Genomic DNA, 16,069 nt, shown 5'->3' on the forward strand with positions numbered 1-16,069 from the left:
TACATCAATTGAATATAAAGTATGGTTATGTAAGCTAAGCCAACATGCTAGTATTGCACAAGAGTAAAAAGCTTTCAGAACACAATAAAACATAAGACTGTATTTCCTTGAACCATCCACTAGAAACTAAAGGAAGCTCTTGATTCAGTATCTTCAGGAGTCCTCCAATTCTAGGAGTCCATCTAGCAGGCCATTTATTTTCCATTGACTTGTTTATTTCTCATAAAGGCAGATGTCTTCTATACCATTAGAAAAAAAATGTAGTACATAAGCCGCATCAAAGTGTGGTATTTTTTTTCTTGAAGAGAATATATAATATTTCAAAATATTATATATATATATATTACACAATATAAAGGAAATTGTAGATCCAAATTATAAGACAGTTGTTCAAACTTCATAATCACAAAAATTCTACCAAAGGAGCCATTCCTTCACTTTCCACTTTGTTGTCAAAACTCAGGGTGTTCTTGAAATAGGACATTTCATTTCACACAATAAAACCACCAGGATTATAAGGTAAACAGTCAAAGTGCAAATTAGAAATCCATTTGGCTTGTGAATGCTTAGATGGTTTAAAAATTTAATTAGGTGTCCTCTTGGGTTGGTGGTTTTCCTTCACTACATCCAACGAGAGACTTTCTGTTAGGTTCTTGGGTGAATCTGAAATTTCAAAAATGGCATATTTCAGTAAATGGGCCAAAAATAGAGATAGCATAGTGGTGAATAACAGTGTCATGGAATATTAAGAGAAGCACCATGGGCTAGTAGACAGAGAACTGGCCTGGGAGTCAGAAGGATCTGGGTTCTAATTCCTCACTCACCACATGTCTATTGTATGACCTTGGGCAAGTCACGTCACTTCTCTGTGCCTCAGTTCCCTCATCTGTAAAATGGGGATTAAGAGTGTGAGCCCTATTGTGGGACAGGAGCTGTGTCCAACTCGATTATCTTGCATCTACCCCAGTGCTTAGATGAGTGCCTGGCATATAGTAAGCGTTTAACAAGTACCACAATTATTATTATTATATTAAGGGTGAATGGTGCTCTTTGGCTACGGTACCTCTAGTGATGTGTATATATAAGGCATATTTATCACTAGAATATCATTTACCTATGTTTCCGCAAGGGGCAGGTTTGATGCTAAACGTGTTTTGTTTTGTTGTCCATCTCCCCCTTCTAGACTGTGAGCCCGTTGTTGGGAAGGGACCTTCTCTATATGTTGCCGACTTGTACTTCCCAAGTGCTTAGTACAGTGCTCTGCACACAGTAAGCGCTCAATAAATACGATTGAATGAATGAATGCTAGTCACAAATCCAGTGATATTGGTTCCAGAAGTAAATAGACAAAAATAAACTTTAGACAGATTGAAACACTAGTTGTGCATCCAAAAAATCTATTCACCTGATTGACATTCATCGCAGGCTCTTCCTGCTCTCCTAGCCTATCCCAAGTATACTGTTATTCTGGTTGGTCTCACAGATAGATCATCCAGGGAGGAATTCCAGGTGTGGAAGTGGAAGGGCCACTGGATTCACTCCCAACAGCCTCCTACGCTAATTAGAAGACATGTGAAAAAATCTATATCACAGCTGAGATAACCTGGTTCTATGTTTTCACCGTAACATTTTCTCACTCTACTGTGCTGATGTGATTAAAAAGACACTGATCCCCAAGATCACTTCCATTAAGATGCAAAGGAGAGCACTAATGTTTAAAATACAATTTTCACAGTGAATCATTAAATCCATTGTCTTTTCAAAATATCATGCTATCTCCTATGTAGGCCTGTTCCAGGACCTCCAACAATCATGTTAAAAGCAGCACTTATAATAGTAATTTCAAGCTGTTCTAAAATGAGTATAGTAGTACTGATATTTCAATGGATAGAACATGGGCCTGGGAGTCAGACGCTCATGAGTTCTAATCCCGGCTCTGCCACATGTCTGCTGTGTGACCTTGGGCAAATCGCTTCACTTCTCTGGGCCTCAATAACCTCATCTGTAAAATGGGGACTGAGACTGTGAGACCCAGGTGGGACAACCTGATTTGCTTGTATCCACCCCAGCGCTTAGTACAGTGCTTGACACATAGTAAGCGCTTAACAAATACCAGAATTATCTATTATTATTGTAAAAGGTGTGAGTCTGAAAGATTGAAAAAGGGGGAAAGGGCTTCTTTTGTCAACCAAACCGTTGGACATTGGGATCATATCAAGTAGTTTTCACAAGAATTTGAAAGCCACTGTAGAAATCACAAATCTAAATTCCTTTTATTTTCACTATGTGAACCTGAATCTATCAGGGAAAGACAGGAGAGTTCAGGAATTTTCCAGGTTATTCTGTCTCTCCCTGAAGTTTAGTGACTGGTAAATCTTGGAAGACTAAGGTCAGTCACTTCTGAGGAAAATTTGGGCAGTTTTGGGGTACTTTGGCTCAAGCTAGTTAATACTCCAGACTTTTCATGTTGATTCCCATGTCCCACTGCTTTGGTCACCCAGAATTTTCTATCCCCTAAGCTATGCCCTAAGCCTAGGTTGTTAACAAAACAAATATTTCAGTTATTTGCTCCGACAAGTAATAGCGATAGAAAATAAATCACTTTGAAGAAATACTATATAGCAGCTAACATCTTGGTCCTGAATTGCTTAATTACCTGTCCATGTGAAAAGTTTAAGGCCCTACCAAAAAAATAAGTTTGCATGCTTATTTGTGATTCTTAGTGGAAAATAATGGATATGTAGCCCCAGGAAGCACATACATAATTCACTCTTACTAGTGTAATCCTAAAGAACAAATATGAAAAACAGTTATTTCCAGCAAGATCACATAAGTAATCAAGCAGAGATGGAGGGTTTTTAATTCATTCCCTAGTTTACTTTCTTTTTAAGACCTGTCTTGGAACAGGGTTTAATCTACCGCATTGCTCATTTTAGACCTGGTTCTTTTTAGCTTGACTTCATTTTAAAACAGATAGAGCCAAAGTATTAGGAACTGTACCTGAATCCCACCAAGCCTTAAAATGCATCATTAGCAAGCAAGTTGATTTATTTTCTCTTGAGGGAAACATTATAGAGAAGGCTTTTTTTCTCCTTTTTCTTCCCTGAATATATTGTATAAGTGCATCTTATTTCCTATTTTTGAAATGTATGTATAGCAACACTATTCTTTCCAACTTAATAGTTAATAGCAAAGACTGCTTATTTCACTCTTATTTTTAATTGCCCAAATTAAAGCTCACACCTGTCCTCCAGAGGGGTAAAACACAGATTTAGGGTTAGATTTAGATTTCATTTACCACTGTGTGATTTCTGCACACCTTTTTGTTGTGACAATGTGGCAAAAATGGTTTGATGCCATTTTTTTGGATTTTATTAATAATAGTCATTATAGTTATGGTACTTGTTAAGCTCTTACTATGTGCAAAGCACTGTTTAAAGCACTGGGGTAGATATAAGTTAATCAGGTTGGACACAGTCCTTGTCCCACTTAGACTGTCCCTGTGACAGTCTAAGTAGTTGGAGTAGGACTTAATCCCAATTTTACAGATGAGCTAATTGAGGCACAGAGAAGCTAAGTGACTTGCCCAGTCACACATCAGACTCATGGCAGAGCCAGGATTAGAACCCAGGTCCTTGCTCTTTCCACTAGGCCATGCTGTTTCTCTATATTTTAAAATACACTCTCTTTGAACAGTCAGTTAAAAAAAGTAATCGTTGCTCTAGTACAAAAGCCATTAAAAGTTATATTAAATACCTATTTTACATTCATCCTCAAAAGTCTCTTATTCAGATAACTTTTAAAATTTTATTTTATAAAATTTTCAAATGATTCAACTGATTTCATTTATAGATTAGGCAGAGGGCATGATGCAATTTGAAAATACCTGTTTCATTGGACTAAGAAATGATAAATTTCTACTTTAAAAAAATGGAAGACTTTTTTCCCCTGGCAACTTGCAAGTCATCTAGACAACTTAAAATGAAATTAAATTTCAAAACCACTGGACCCAGTGTTTCTTAACCAAATTCATTTGTGGTGGAAGTATAAGCCTATCACATCATGGAAAGACAGCCTCATTCTTTTCAAGAAAATAGTTTTCAAGAAAAATGAAACTGAAAGAAATCCTATCAGCCATCCCACACAAGCTAATTAAAATGGCTCCTATGGGCAAATGACAGGAATGTTCCTCATTTCAGAACACTCACTTCTGTGGATATTTAATTTAAATGAATGCAATCTATAGTGAGCTTCTTAGGAACACACATATGAATATTAATGAAACCACTTTGGTACCAAAAATCATTACCTGACAGTGAATATTCCTTACTGGTAGTCCATATAGTGCCTTGGCTGATGTAGTTTAGGAGGAGCAGAGCTATACAATGTCTAATGCTATTCATCAATATTAATTTCAAAATGCTTTTGCATTGTTTCAGTGGTGATTTAAGCCATGCATGAATTATTTAAATTATTATTGGATTTGATAGCTATTTCTAATTAATTTTAACAATGCAGTCTTAGTTCATTTTAACAGACACAGAGACCACAAAACAGTAGATTTTGGGGGATGGAAATAGGGCATTTCTAGTCAATAACGTGGAAGTGGATCGAGAGCAACAAAGAACCCCTAGCCTGCTTCTGGGGTTGTGTTGCTGTTTCCCTGGGAACTACTTTGTGAAGAATTGAGGTTAATGTTAGTAAGTGTTCTCCCTTTCACCTGGAGAACTGTTTTCCAGCTATTGACAGATTATTTGACCACTACCAAGAAGTGATTCTGTGTCACATCAAAAGCTAATTAATAGAGATAATGATGAAGAATAATAAATAACTTTATGCTTTGTCTTCTTCCTCATCCTGATATATGCCATTTTGATGATGAGTGTCTGGGCTGTACATGAGGGCAACTATTGCATGACGTTCTCAGAGATCAGGGTTCTGTTTGGTCTATGATCACTTTTGCTTCTGATCACTAGGTCCTGAAATAATTCCGTTTTTTTTCTAAATAAAGACTTTGAAAAGGATGTTCAAGTTACAAAAAGAAAGACTAATATGATTCAGAACAAAGTAAATTTTAAAATAGGTGCCTAATTTTAACCCTGACTTTTGGTGTTCTGAACAAAATTACATATGATTTCATTCTTCCTGGAAAAATCTACTCTTCTAAAGTATGCTTGTATTGCCATTCTGTTGAAATGATAGAATATAGCCAACTCTGTGTTGGGAAAACTAAATCATTTTTAAAATGATTTGCAGGCTCTATATTTCTTAACAGCCTCAATGATATTTACCCCAGCTAATGATAGGTGGTGTTGCTACTAGTACTTCGTCATTTGCAGTACAATACAGAAGGACTCAAATGCATTAGGCTTAAGGTCATACAGCAGTTTTTCTGTTTTTGTTCTTGTAAGAACTTGTCCTCACATACACCTCCTAATTGGCCCAAGAGTCCACCCTGGGGTTGCTTCCCAGGGGTGCTGATGACTGTCATCATCCCACTGCCAGGTTGCCTGGACCCTGGGACAATTGCCTTAGGCTCCCCTATATGAATGTGTCTACCAACTATGTTATATAGTTATATAGTACTTTCCCAACCACCTAGTAAAGTGCTTGGCACATATTAAGCTCTCAATAAATATGATTCCTTGACTGATGAATATGACAGCAGAATGGGAGTCAGGGCCGACAGCTGGAAAAATACCCAGATGTCAACTAAGCTTAATGCTGATGTCAGTGTTCCTGAAGTTACCTCTGAGGTGGGTCAAAACACACATTTTTTTCCCACATAGACTGTACACTTGTTGTGGGCAGGGAATGTGTCTGTATATTGTTGTGTTGTACTCTCCCAAGTGCTTAGTACAATGCCCTGCACACAGTAAGGGCACAATGAATCTGACTGAATGTGTGAATGAAATAATGTAACTTGGCACTAATGATTAAACTTGTCGTGCAGAGAATCGGGACAAAAATGTTTTTCCATCAAATATTTCTTTTAAAAATATATGCTGGCCCTTGCAGAACTGACCACTCAAGTTACTTTTTATTTCAGATTTTGTGTGTGCATGTGTATGTGTGTTTGTGTTCTGAGTAGGCATAGCCTTGAGATCCAAAGAAAAAGAATGGAAAAACTCTTGTTTTTTTCCTATATGTAGCCTTTGGGAGACCAGGTCGGGGATTTCAGTGATAATGTGGTCCGGTATCTGCACCATCCACCCGCTTCCCTGCAGACCACTATGTGCCTGAAGCCCAATTCTCTGTCTTTATAACCTTTAGAATTTTAGGATAGCTGCAGTGGTTTGTACCTAAGGACTTCTTTTTTTTTTTTTTTTTTGCCTCCAGCAGTGAGGAGTCTGAAGGTTCCTTCCAAGAAGGATGTATTTGCTTATCTTATCTTTACTACTTGGTTTGTTGATTCAGTTACTTATTATTGCTCCAAGTTTATTGTTATCTTTCTTTGTATTTGTCTTCAGAAGGGACTCTGTCTGTTCAAATTATTCTGTCTACCTCAGTGCTTAGCATGCACAGTAAGGGCTTAACAAATATCTGACAAATTAATGTATGTGAAGTTGAATTTTGAAATCTCTTTTTAGATAGGGAAAATAACCATTGACTATTACTCCTTTAGTTCAGACAAATGCAATTTTTGCACTAAATTATTAGGGTAATTGCCTCCTCCATCCACTTAACTTTCACAGTGGAGACCAGGCCTTTTGTAGCAATTTGAAAATCCAAATTCATGTGAAGATTCAATATGCAATCCCTAGTGGATGGAAGTTTAGCAAGTATACTAAAAGCCATGGTTGCAGGGGAAACAGCCATTCTCCTATTCAAAATTTCACTTTATGTGTCTATTATGTTGTACTCTCCCAAATGCTTAGCACAATATTCTGCACACACTAAGCACTCAATAAATATGATCAATGGATTGATTATGATCGAAGGGAATCGGAAGATCAGTAGTTTCTATCCATATGCACTAGACATGAAAATGTGAACTTACTCTGGTGGTCTTGATTTTATTGCCGGTTGCACACATCCATCCAGAATTATCAGGCAATGTCTTACACTCTTCTCCCTCTAGGCAGGGCTCCATCTCACACCACCATTTCCCAATCACTATGGAAGCTAAAAAGGAATGAGCATGTTTACAACTTCATCTCAATGGATCTTTAGTTTTTTTTGGCCTACTTTAGATAAGTAGATTTTCCAGGGAAAACACAGATCCTGCTCACTTTAAGTGGCCAAAAGAAAAGTCCGATTTTCATTTACAACCCCACATTTGAATATAATAACATTGTCTAGCCAAGTTATCAGCAAGGGTAACTTGTTCCATATTTTATTGAAATGTGGAATGCTATGAAATACAATGATTTTCTCTGTGGACCCTAAGGAACATTTATATTGCTAGTATATTTATAGTGTGTGTATACATCTATAGAGGTATATTTATCAATTTAGATATATGTAGAGTCGTTCAGTATTTTCTTCAAGAGAGGGATCATGCAGATTACTGGGCCTCTGGAGAGGATTACTATCTCTAGGAACAATCCCCAGTGACATAGTTCTTAAAGCAGCAGTTGCCCATAGTCTGTATTGGTTGAATGTGTTTTGATGCCTTTAAAGACTCGAAACCATCCTAAAACTGAATACATCTAGTAGGCCAAGCAATGAAGACAACATATTTTTCAATGTATATACACAATATCTTGTGTACTATCCAGGAGAAGTCTTTCTGGTCACAAAGCAATGGTTTCTGCTCCTTCCAAAAGGGTCGGTGTGCTTTCCCACTCATCAGCTCACTCAAATAAAAACACACACAAAACTATCATTGTCCCTTTCATTTCATTTCCTACTGGCTGATTTTAAAATAGGCCAATTCTTCAGCTGTTAAGGGGTCATATTTAGAGGCATAGCTTATTTATGTGCATGCTATATATACTGTCTGGTTTGTTGGAAAGTAAAAAGCCTTAATGTTTTTCTTGTATTGTACAAGGACACATGATACAACAGCAGTGGCAGTTTCTTTGGGCTTCCTTATATGCACCACTGAACAAGAACAATGAAAAATTCCATGCTTCTACTTTTTTCTCCAGTGGTGAGTCAATTACATTAAACATCCCAAAAGAGTTCTTTGTCAATGAGTGGCTTTGGGAAGGGGGCGATTCTGCCACTATGTGGAAGATTCATACCAAACCTTTCCGAGATGTAACTGAAAATTTTCAGCTGTATGCTTCTGCACCAGCACCAGATAATAATAATAGTGGTATTTGTTGAGTGCTGACTATGTGCCAAGCACTGTTTTAAGTGCTGGCATAGATACAAAGTTATCAGGTTGGATAATGTCCCTGTCCCACATGGGGCTCACAGTTTAGGTAGGAGGGAGTAGGATTTAATCCTCACTATGTGTCAAGCACTGTGGAAGATACAAACTATTCAGGTTGGACACAGTCCCTGTTTCACATGGGACTTAGCATCTTAATTCCCATTTTACAGATGAGGGAACTGAGGCCCCGAGCAGCTAAGTGATTTGCCCAAGGTCACACAGAAAGTAAGTGGCAGAGCCAGGAATAGAATCCAGATCCTCTGACTCCCAAGCCTGTGCTCTTTCCACTAGGCAACACTGCTTCCCTATGACTCACTTGAACTGCATTTTGTTAAATTTTTTAATGGTATTTGTTCAGTGCTTACTATGTGCCAAGCACTGTACTCAGCACTGGGGTAGATACAAGTTAATCAGGTTGGGCACTGTTCTTGTTCCTCATAGGACTCGCTGTCTTAATCCCCATTTTTCAGATGAGGGAACTGAGGCACAGAGAATCGAAGCAACTTGCCCAAGGTCACCCAGCAGACAAGGGATAGAGCTGGAATTAGAACACAGGTCCTTCTGACTTCCAGGCCCAGGTTCTATCCACTAAGCCATGCTGCTTCTCTGGGGGGACTTTGGGAAAGAGATGTGGTGCCTCTGACTTGAGGGGAAGGGAGGCAAGGGGATGGCTGGGTAATGCAGTCCCAAGTTTGAAACTTAATGATGCACAATGACATTTTCCCTGACATTCCAAACAGCTCTTGCTGGGACTTAGGAGTGATTTTGCTGTGATGGGTCACTGGTTGTGAATGAGGGGGCCAGTGGTGTGTATCAGAGCTGGCTAGGAAGACATACAAGTGGGCCTCACTGAGCCAGCCTCTCCCATGAGGAGATGAGCTCATCCTGTCAGGGGTTGTAAGCCCAGATGGAAGGAGTTGGGCTTGATGAAGGGGATAACTGAGGCTGCAAAGATGGGCTGTAGGGGAGTTTGAGCTTGGCAACCATTGGAAATCACCCTTGTCCACACCCTCCTCAACTCTTAAGGCCAGTAGCAACTTCTCTTGGTCTCACATTACCCAATCCCCGGGTCAAGAATGATCAACGAAATAGGCAAAGATGAAGAGAGCAATTAATGTAAAGACAAATGCAAGATAAGGAAAAGTTGTTTAGAAAAAAAGACTATTTTAATCGCATCCTGAGCGGGGGTCAGGGTATGAAAGGCTTTGTAGGTTTTTACCCACAACTGAGGGCAGGAAGGGTGAATGAATACGGCACCTCACTGAAGTGTAGGTTTGGATGGGAAGGGAAGGAGAGAGAGTCAGTCATGATGCCAGTAAGGGAAATGATATTCCAAACTTCTGGGTTACATCGGACACATGTCCTGTTTTGCAAGGCTTATGCTTTTGAGCCTCCCTTTTGGCTAATGCTGTTAGGGAAATATGCCAGTCACATTCTCCTGCCATTTCTGATGTCCAGCCCCTCAAAGTCCACCTAATCTTTCAATATTGCTCTTCTGAATCTAAATCACCAGGTTCTGAAATTCTCTGATCTTTGCTCAAAGGGAAAAATTACCTTTTTCAGCACTACTACTCCCATTTAATATTTTGTCACTGGTTTTCCATTGAAGCATATGAAATATGAACTACTGCCAGCTAGGTCAGCCTTCAGTAATTCTGCACTCTTCTGACAGGCCCACACCTAATTCTCTGTCCTTATTAATGTTCTCTTGCCTCTCAGAGCCAACAAACAATGCTGCAAAACCAGCAAAGCAGTTTTTAGGTACACTTAAATGTGAATGTATCGTCTAGATGAAGATATAAGAAGAATTAAAAAGAAATGATTCTTGAAACCCACATACTGGGCTTAATTTATAGATTTGAAAATGCAATGATTCTTGGGAAAAAATACTTTCCCACAACAATAGCTGCCTGAAGCTACTAATAATCTCTTGAAAGTGATAACTGGGGAGGCCATTCTAAGTGCAATTTGATGAAATCACACTTCTCTGTAGCATAACTGAATGCATCTCATTCTTCCAACTGACTTTTAGTAGGAAAAATAATATATTTCTATTCATTGTTACCTACCACTGTTAGTCATATGGGCATTATCTATACAGGTTATCCATGGCATATACTGCAATCTTAAATCCTCATTTTTGTATAACCTCTTGTTATTCTACATATATAGTGATATTTCAAATATATGTCTATGTATCTCTGCATATACATCTCAGTCAAAGAAATTGTTCTAAATTGCTGTTGTTTCTTATAACACTGAATGGGGCACTCAATTCTATATACCTGGAGTTCAGTATCCAGCCCATTATGCTATCAGCAGTGTTATTTACCTTCGTCAGTCATCTCTATTGCTGAAATCGGTATTATTTATAGAATACTATGAATGAAAACTTAAATCATCTTTAGGTGTACTTTAACGAATTCATTTCCATTAGCATTATTGTTTTGCATGCCTTCTTAACTGTCATAATGTTGCTTCTAGCTGGAGAAGTTATCATGTAAACAGTTCAAGTTTGATGAGAACAAACAAATATATAGACTTATTGGCGCTGAGCCTCATTCAGTTTAAATGAAATAGCCTTTACATGTATCCAAACTAGGCTTGCAAAGTTTTCTCTGAGGGAATTCTAAAATCACAGATGCCATTTTTATCCATGGTTCTTCTTTCTCCAGTTTACCAACACAAAATTTATATAATCTAAGAGAGGTCTTGGGAGAAAAAGTGGCAAGGAGCAGCTAACAGTTCAGTTTTCCCATGCATTTGCTGAGGGAATTATTTTAAATTATCTAGCTATCAAATCTCTTTAAAAGCCCTGCTAAACTAAGCTTGGTACTTACACCTAATAATAATAATAATTGTGATATCTAAGAACTTACTCTATGTGCGAAGTACTCTACTAAGTGCTGGTGCAGATGCAGTATATGCAGATCGAATCAGTCCATGTCCCATATGGGGCTCACTGTGTAAATACCCATTTTCCAGATTAGAAAACTCAGGCACTGAAAAGTGAAGTGACTTGCCCAAGGTCACACAGCAGGCAGGAGTCAGAGTCAGGATTAGAACCCAGGCTCTCTGACTCCCAGGCCCATGCTCTTTCCACTAGACCTTGCTGCTTCTAAATTTGCAGCCAGAAACCTCACCTAAATACAGGTCAGAAATATAAACCAAATAGGCTAGTAATTAAGAGAGAGAGAAAGAGAGACTAGTTGACTAATTTCCTGACTTAGTTAATTTGCCTCACCTAAGAGATAGACTACTAACCTGACCTACAATAGACTCTTGAACTAGAAAATGCAGACAGAAGTGCAGCAGGAGAGTAGGGCTATCCAATTTATTGTTCCTGGTGCAACACATACAAATACCTGGCCCTAGGAAAGAAGAACATCTATCTGAAAGAAAAAGGAAGTGAATCTCTTTAGAAAGGCTCCACTCTTCAACTGATATCACAATGACTCAGATACTGAGTGGACAGTGCTATAGACTCTGAGCCCCATGTGGGACAGTGACCGTGTCCAATTTACTTATATTGTATCTACCCCAGCACTTAGTATAATGCTAAGCCTCTACTGTAAGCTCTTTATGGGCAGGGAATATTTCTGCTATACTGTTATATTGTCCTCTCCACAGTAAGCACTCAATAAATATGATTGATTGACTGCTTAGTCCACAATAGAATCTTAGCCAATGCCACATATATTAGAAAAGAAACCCAATGGAACACAGAGCTGCAAGGCAGTAACTCTACTGGAAAGCTAGGGATGAGCAGAAAGAAAGGTGATAACTTAAAGGACTGAACAGACAAGAGGAATACCTTGAAATCTCTGTGGGTAAAAATTCTACATTTATATAACCAAAATAGTGTAATAGAACCATGTTATGGACACCCTCCCATTTACCTGATATGGAAAGTGAGGAGGAAATTTTAGATGAGATTTAAGAGCCTGAAAAACATACTGGGTTTTTTTTTTCATATCTATCAAAACCAGAAAACCAGAAAAACAGCCTTTGTCATCACAGGGTAAAAAGTTCATTCAGGGATGGAGAATGTTCAATTCATTCTTTAATTTGGCCTTTTCTGAGGAAGATGCTAGGATTATCTACATTTTCATACTTTTCTTGCAGTAAACATATCAGAGGTACTGGAACAAATTGTGTGAACCAAAAAGAATGTTTTAGTCCAAACTGATAAATGTAAACTAGTCCAGTGGCAAGAATCTGATGGCATAAGGACTTCTGACCACAAGCATTTCAGAAAGCTCACACAAAAAGACTGCATCTGTGTCAATATATCCATGTCTAAGTGGCTAGGCCTCTTTTTGAAAGTGGAGCTGAAATGCCTAGTTAAAGAAGTGGCGTAAAGAGCAAGCAGAAAGAAGTGGATTTTTTTTGAAATTTAGAAAGTAAAACCATAATTCATTGAAACATCCACATACTTCAATAACGTATGAGCATTTGTGAATATATTAGTGGATGAATACATTTATTGTATTTGTGTTTCAGAGAGAAAAGTTGTAAGACCATTAATCACTATGCATTTTTTCAGTCAAATGTTATGTCAATATGCCATGCACTTTTACAAAAATGATGAATTGACCTAGATAAATAAGATAGTTCTTAAAACTTGTCATTTTTCTTTCCAAGCCACATGACTAAGAACTTCCAATTCTACATTTTTTTAAAGAAGAAACAACAAGGATTTGGATGTCTGACTCCTTCTTTTCCTGTTTCTGTACCCAATTAAAAAAGGTAGTTCTTCTGGGAATTCTGGTTATCATGCCAATACAAGTCTCTAGCTTACTTTGTGTGTTCTGTATCAAAATTCTTTGAGATGGTCTTCTAGGAGCTTTGTGTTCTGATGATGGCAATCTGGAGGCAAATACCCAAGAAGGAATGCAGGTAAGGAGAAGCAGCATGCCTTAGTGGAAAGGTCATGGGCCTGGAAGTCAGATGACCTGTGTTCTAATCCCAGCTCTGTTGCTTGCCTCCTGTGTGACCTTGGGCAAGTCACTTAACTTCCCTGTGCCTCAGTTACCTCATATATAAAATAGGGATTAAATCCTACTTAGACTGTGAGACTGGAACTGTGTCCAAATTGACTAATTTGTATCTTCCTTAGCACTTAGTATTGTGCTTGGAACATTGTAAGTGCTTAACAAGTTCCATTACTATTATTAGGGACCATTTCACAGAGTCTGCACAGTGTTATAGAAATCCTAAACACAACCAATGGTCCTTATAGGCAAGGCAGAGTTGAATAATGTCACCTAACCCAGCTGAACTGGCAAGACATGGTTCAATGGTGTATGGAGAGACAAAGATTCAGAAAACAATTAAGAAGTCTACTATGTCCTGTAGGAGATTAACAGAGTGTGAAAATAATAACAATCAAGCTTCAGACCAAATTAAAGGTTGACAAAGTTGTAGTGGCTGTAAGATCTGGATCTATCACAGAATACATATTCAGCTTCTTAAGTAATTTCAACTATAAGGCTGTGTTTATCAAATATAATGAATCACCAACAACTTTTGGGAACACTGTCAAGTCGGCTAGCATTTGGGTAATGAGGTTCCATCACCATGCAATTTTGCTAGGTTTAGAACTCTTGAGGAGCATAGATTATAGCAAGATACACAGGCAATTTTCCATATAGTGAGTTGAAATGAAGCATGAACAAGCTGTAAGGGCAGAGCCAACGTTTTAGAAACATAATCAAGGATAGTCTCAATATAATGTATCAGAGAAGCAGTGTGGTGTGCTGGAAAGAACACGGGCCTGGGAGAAAGAGGCCATGAGTTCTAATCCTGGCTCTGCCACATATCTACTGTGTGACCTTGGGCAAGTTACTAAACTTCTCTGTGCCTCAATTCCCTCATCTGCAAAACAGGAATTCGATACCTGTCCTCCCTCCTACTTAGACTGTAAGCCCCATGTGGGATCTGATTATCTTGTGTCTCATGAAGTATGGACTGGAATGGGGAGAGACAGGAAGCAGGGAGGTCAGCAAAGAGGCTGATGCAGTAATCAAGGAGGGATGGGCTAAGTGCTTGGATTAATGTGGTAGCAGTTTCGATGGAGAGAAAAGGGTAGACTTTAGCAATGTTGTGGGAGTTGAACAGACAGGATTTTGTGAAAATGGAATATGCGGATTGAATGAGAGAGATGAGTAGAGGATAATGCCAAGGTTATGGGCTTGTGAGACAGGGAGGATCGTGGCACTCTCTACAATGTTGGAAAAGTCGGGGATAGGACAGGTTTTGGGTGGGAATATGAGGAAATTGAGGTGTTGGCAGGATATTCAAATAGAGATGTCCTGAAGGCAGGAGGAAATGCAAGACTGCAGAGAAGGAGAGAGAGAAGAGATCAGGTAGGAGCAGTAGATGGACTAGTCTGAAGAGTAGCTCTCATGAATGGCGTTACTTTCCTTAAGCAGAAATTTTAGGAAGTTTGGATCTAGCAAGTGGCAATTAGCATTTAGAATGACAAGAACTGAAAGTCCCAAATTTGTCAGCTTATAGGGCATTATATCAAGTCACCACGGAATAGCTTGGTCACACATCAGGTTTTACTGCTTCACCTACATTCATAGTTAGGATCACCATCAATGGTGTCATCTTTTAATACTAAGGACTGCTTTAAATATATGATATTGAAATCAAATGTGATATTAACAAAGATATATTTTGACCAATGTGCGCATGTGGTATCTCAGATGGATATGTGAATGAGAATCATTTTCCCCTGGTGTGCAATGTTGCCCACAGTGACTGGTGCCATTTTAATTTCTCGCTCTTTGTTTTGAGACCCCTTAAAGTCACTGCTTGATTATGTCTTTAAATAATTTCTTGTATCTTGTAAAGATCATCATAGAGCATCTGTTTGGGTGTCTGTGAACTCTGTTATATTGTACTCCACCAAACTCTTAGTACAGTGTTCTGCACACAGTAAGTTCTCATTAAATACAATTGATTGATTGATTGATCATCTATTTTCCTCACAAGTCTGTCTAGTGGTAGGTGGGATTTCTTCAGTGGCTGACTGCTCCAGGACCTACTTGTTTGTGATCAAGTATGGCGCATAGGTGGCAGAGGTGTGATTACTAGAGAAGTCATTATTTTATTTGTTAATCATATTTATTGAGTGCTTATTGTGTGCAAAGCACAGTACTAAGTGCTTGGGAGAGTACAATACAACAATAAACAGACACTAGTCTAGTTGATGGGAGACAGACAATATTAAAAAAAATTACAGATATGTACATAAATGCTGTGGGGCTAGGAGGGGGAAAGAACAGAAGGAGCAAGGCAGGGTGATGCAGAAGGGAGTGGGAGAAGAGGAAAGGGTGGGGGGCTTATTCAGGGAAGGCCTCCTGGAAAAGATGTGCCTTCGGTAAGGCTCTGAAATAGGGGAGAGTGTCGGATTTGAGGAGGGAGGGCATTCCAGGCCAGAAGCAGGACATGGGCAAGAGGTTGGTGGTGAGATAGATGCAGTGTTTGTGGTAGACTCAGGTCTTGTAGCCGTAAAGAACATCAACTCCTACAATTGCTTTGTTGGCCTTCAGTTTAGTCTGAATCCTCATGCCATGTTGGCACCACACTCTGTCTCCCAAAAGACATACTAGCCTTGATTCTGTTGTCTACCACCTTGTCTGTCGTCTTGTCATTAGAAAAATTCACTGCCAAAATTCTGGTCTGTGTCATTGATGGAGATCCATTAAATAGGGTTTGCCATGTACAGGCTGGTAC

The 16,069-nt window shown here is 38.8% G+C and overlaps 1 protein-coding gene across 2 annotated transcripts in view; it reads right to left on the bottom strand.

The window, feature by feature from the left end:
- Positions 1-378: 378 nt before the first annotated feature.
- Positions 379-16,069, bottom strand: part of TAFA1 (TAFA chemokine like family member 1) — a 560,993-nt gene continuing 545,302 nt past the window's right edge. For both annotated transcript variants that reach the window (XM_038740214.1, XM_038740213.1), the window contains exons 4-5: positions 7,001-7,125; positions 379-663 (exon numbers count right to left, since the gene is read on the bottom strand). In XM_038740214.1, the coding sequence (XP_038596142.1) occupies positions 646-663; positions 7,001-7,125 (143 nt within the window). In that variant the 3' untranslated portion in view covers positions 379-645. The remainder of the gene's footprint in view (positions 664-7,000; positions 7,126-16,069) is intronic.

Source organism: Tachyglossus aculeatus, chromosome X1 (genome assembly GCF_015852505.1).
Source record: "Tachyglossus aculeatus isolate mTacAcu1 chromosome X1, mTacAcu1.pri, whole genome shotgun sequence".
Lineage (NCBI taxonomy): Eukaryota > Metazoa > Chordata > Mammalia > Monotremata > Tachyglossidae > Tachyglossus > Tachyglossus aculeatus.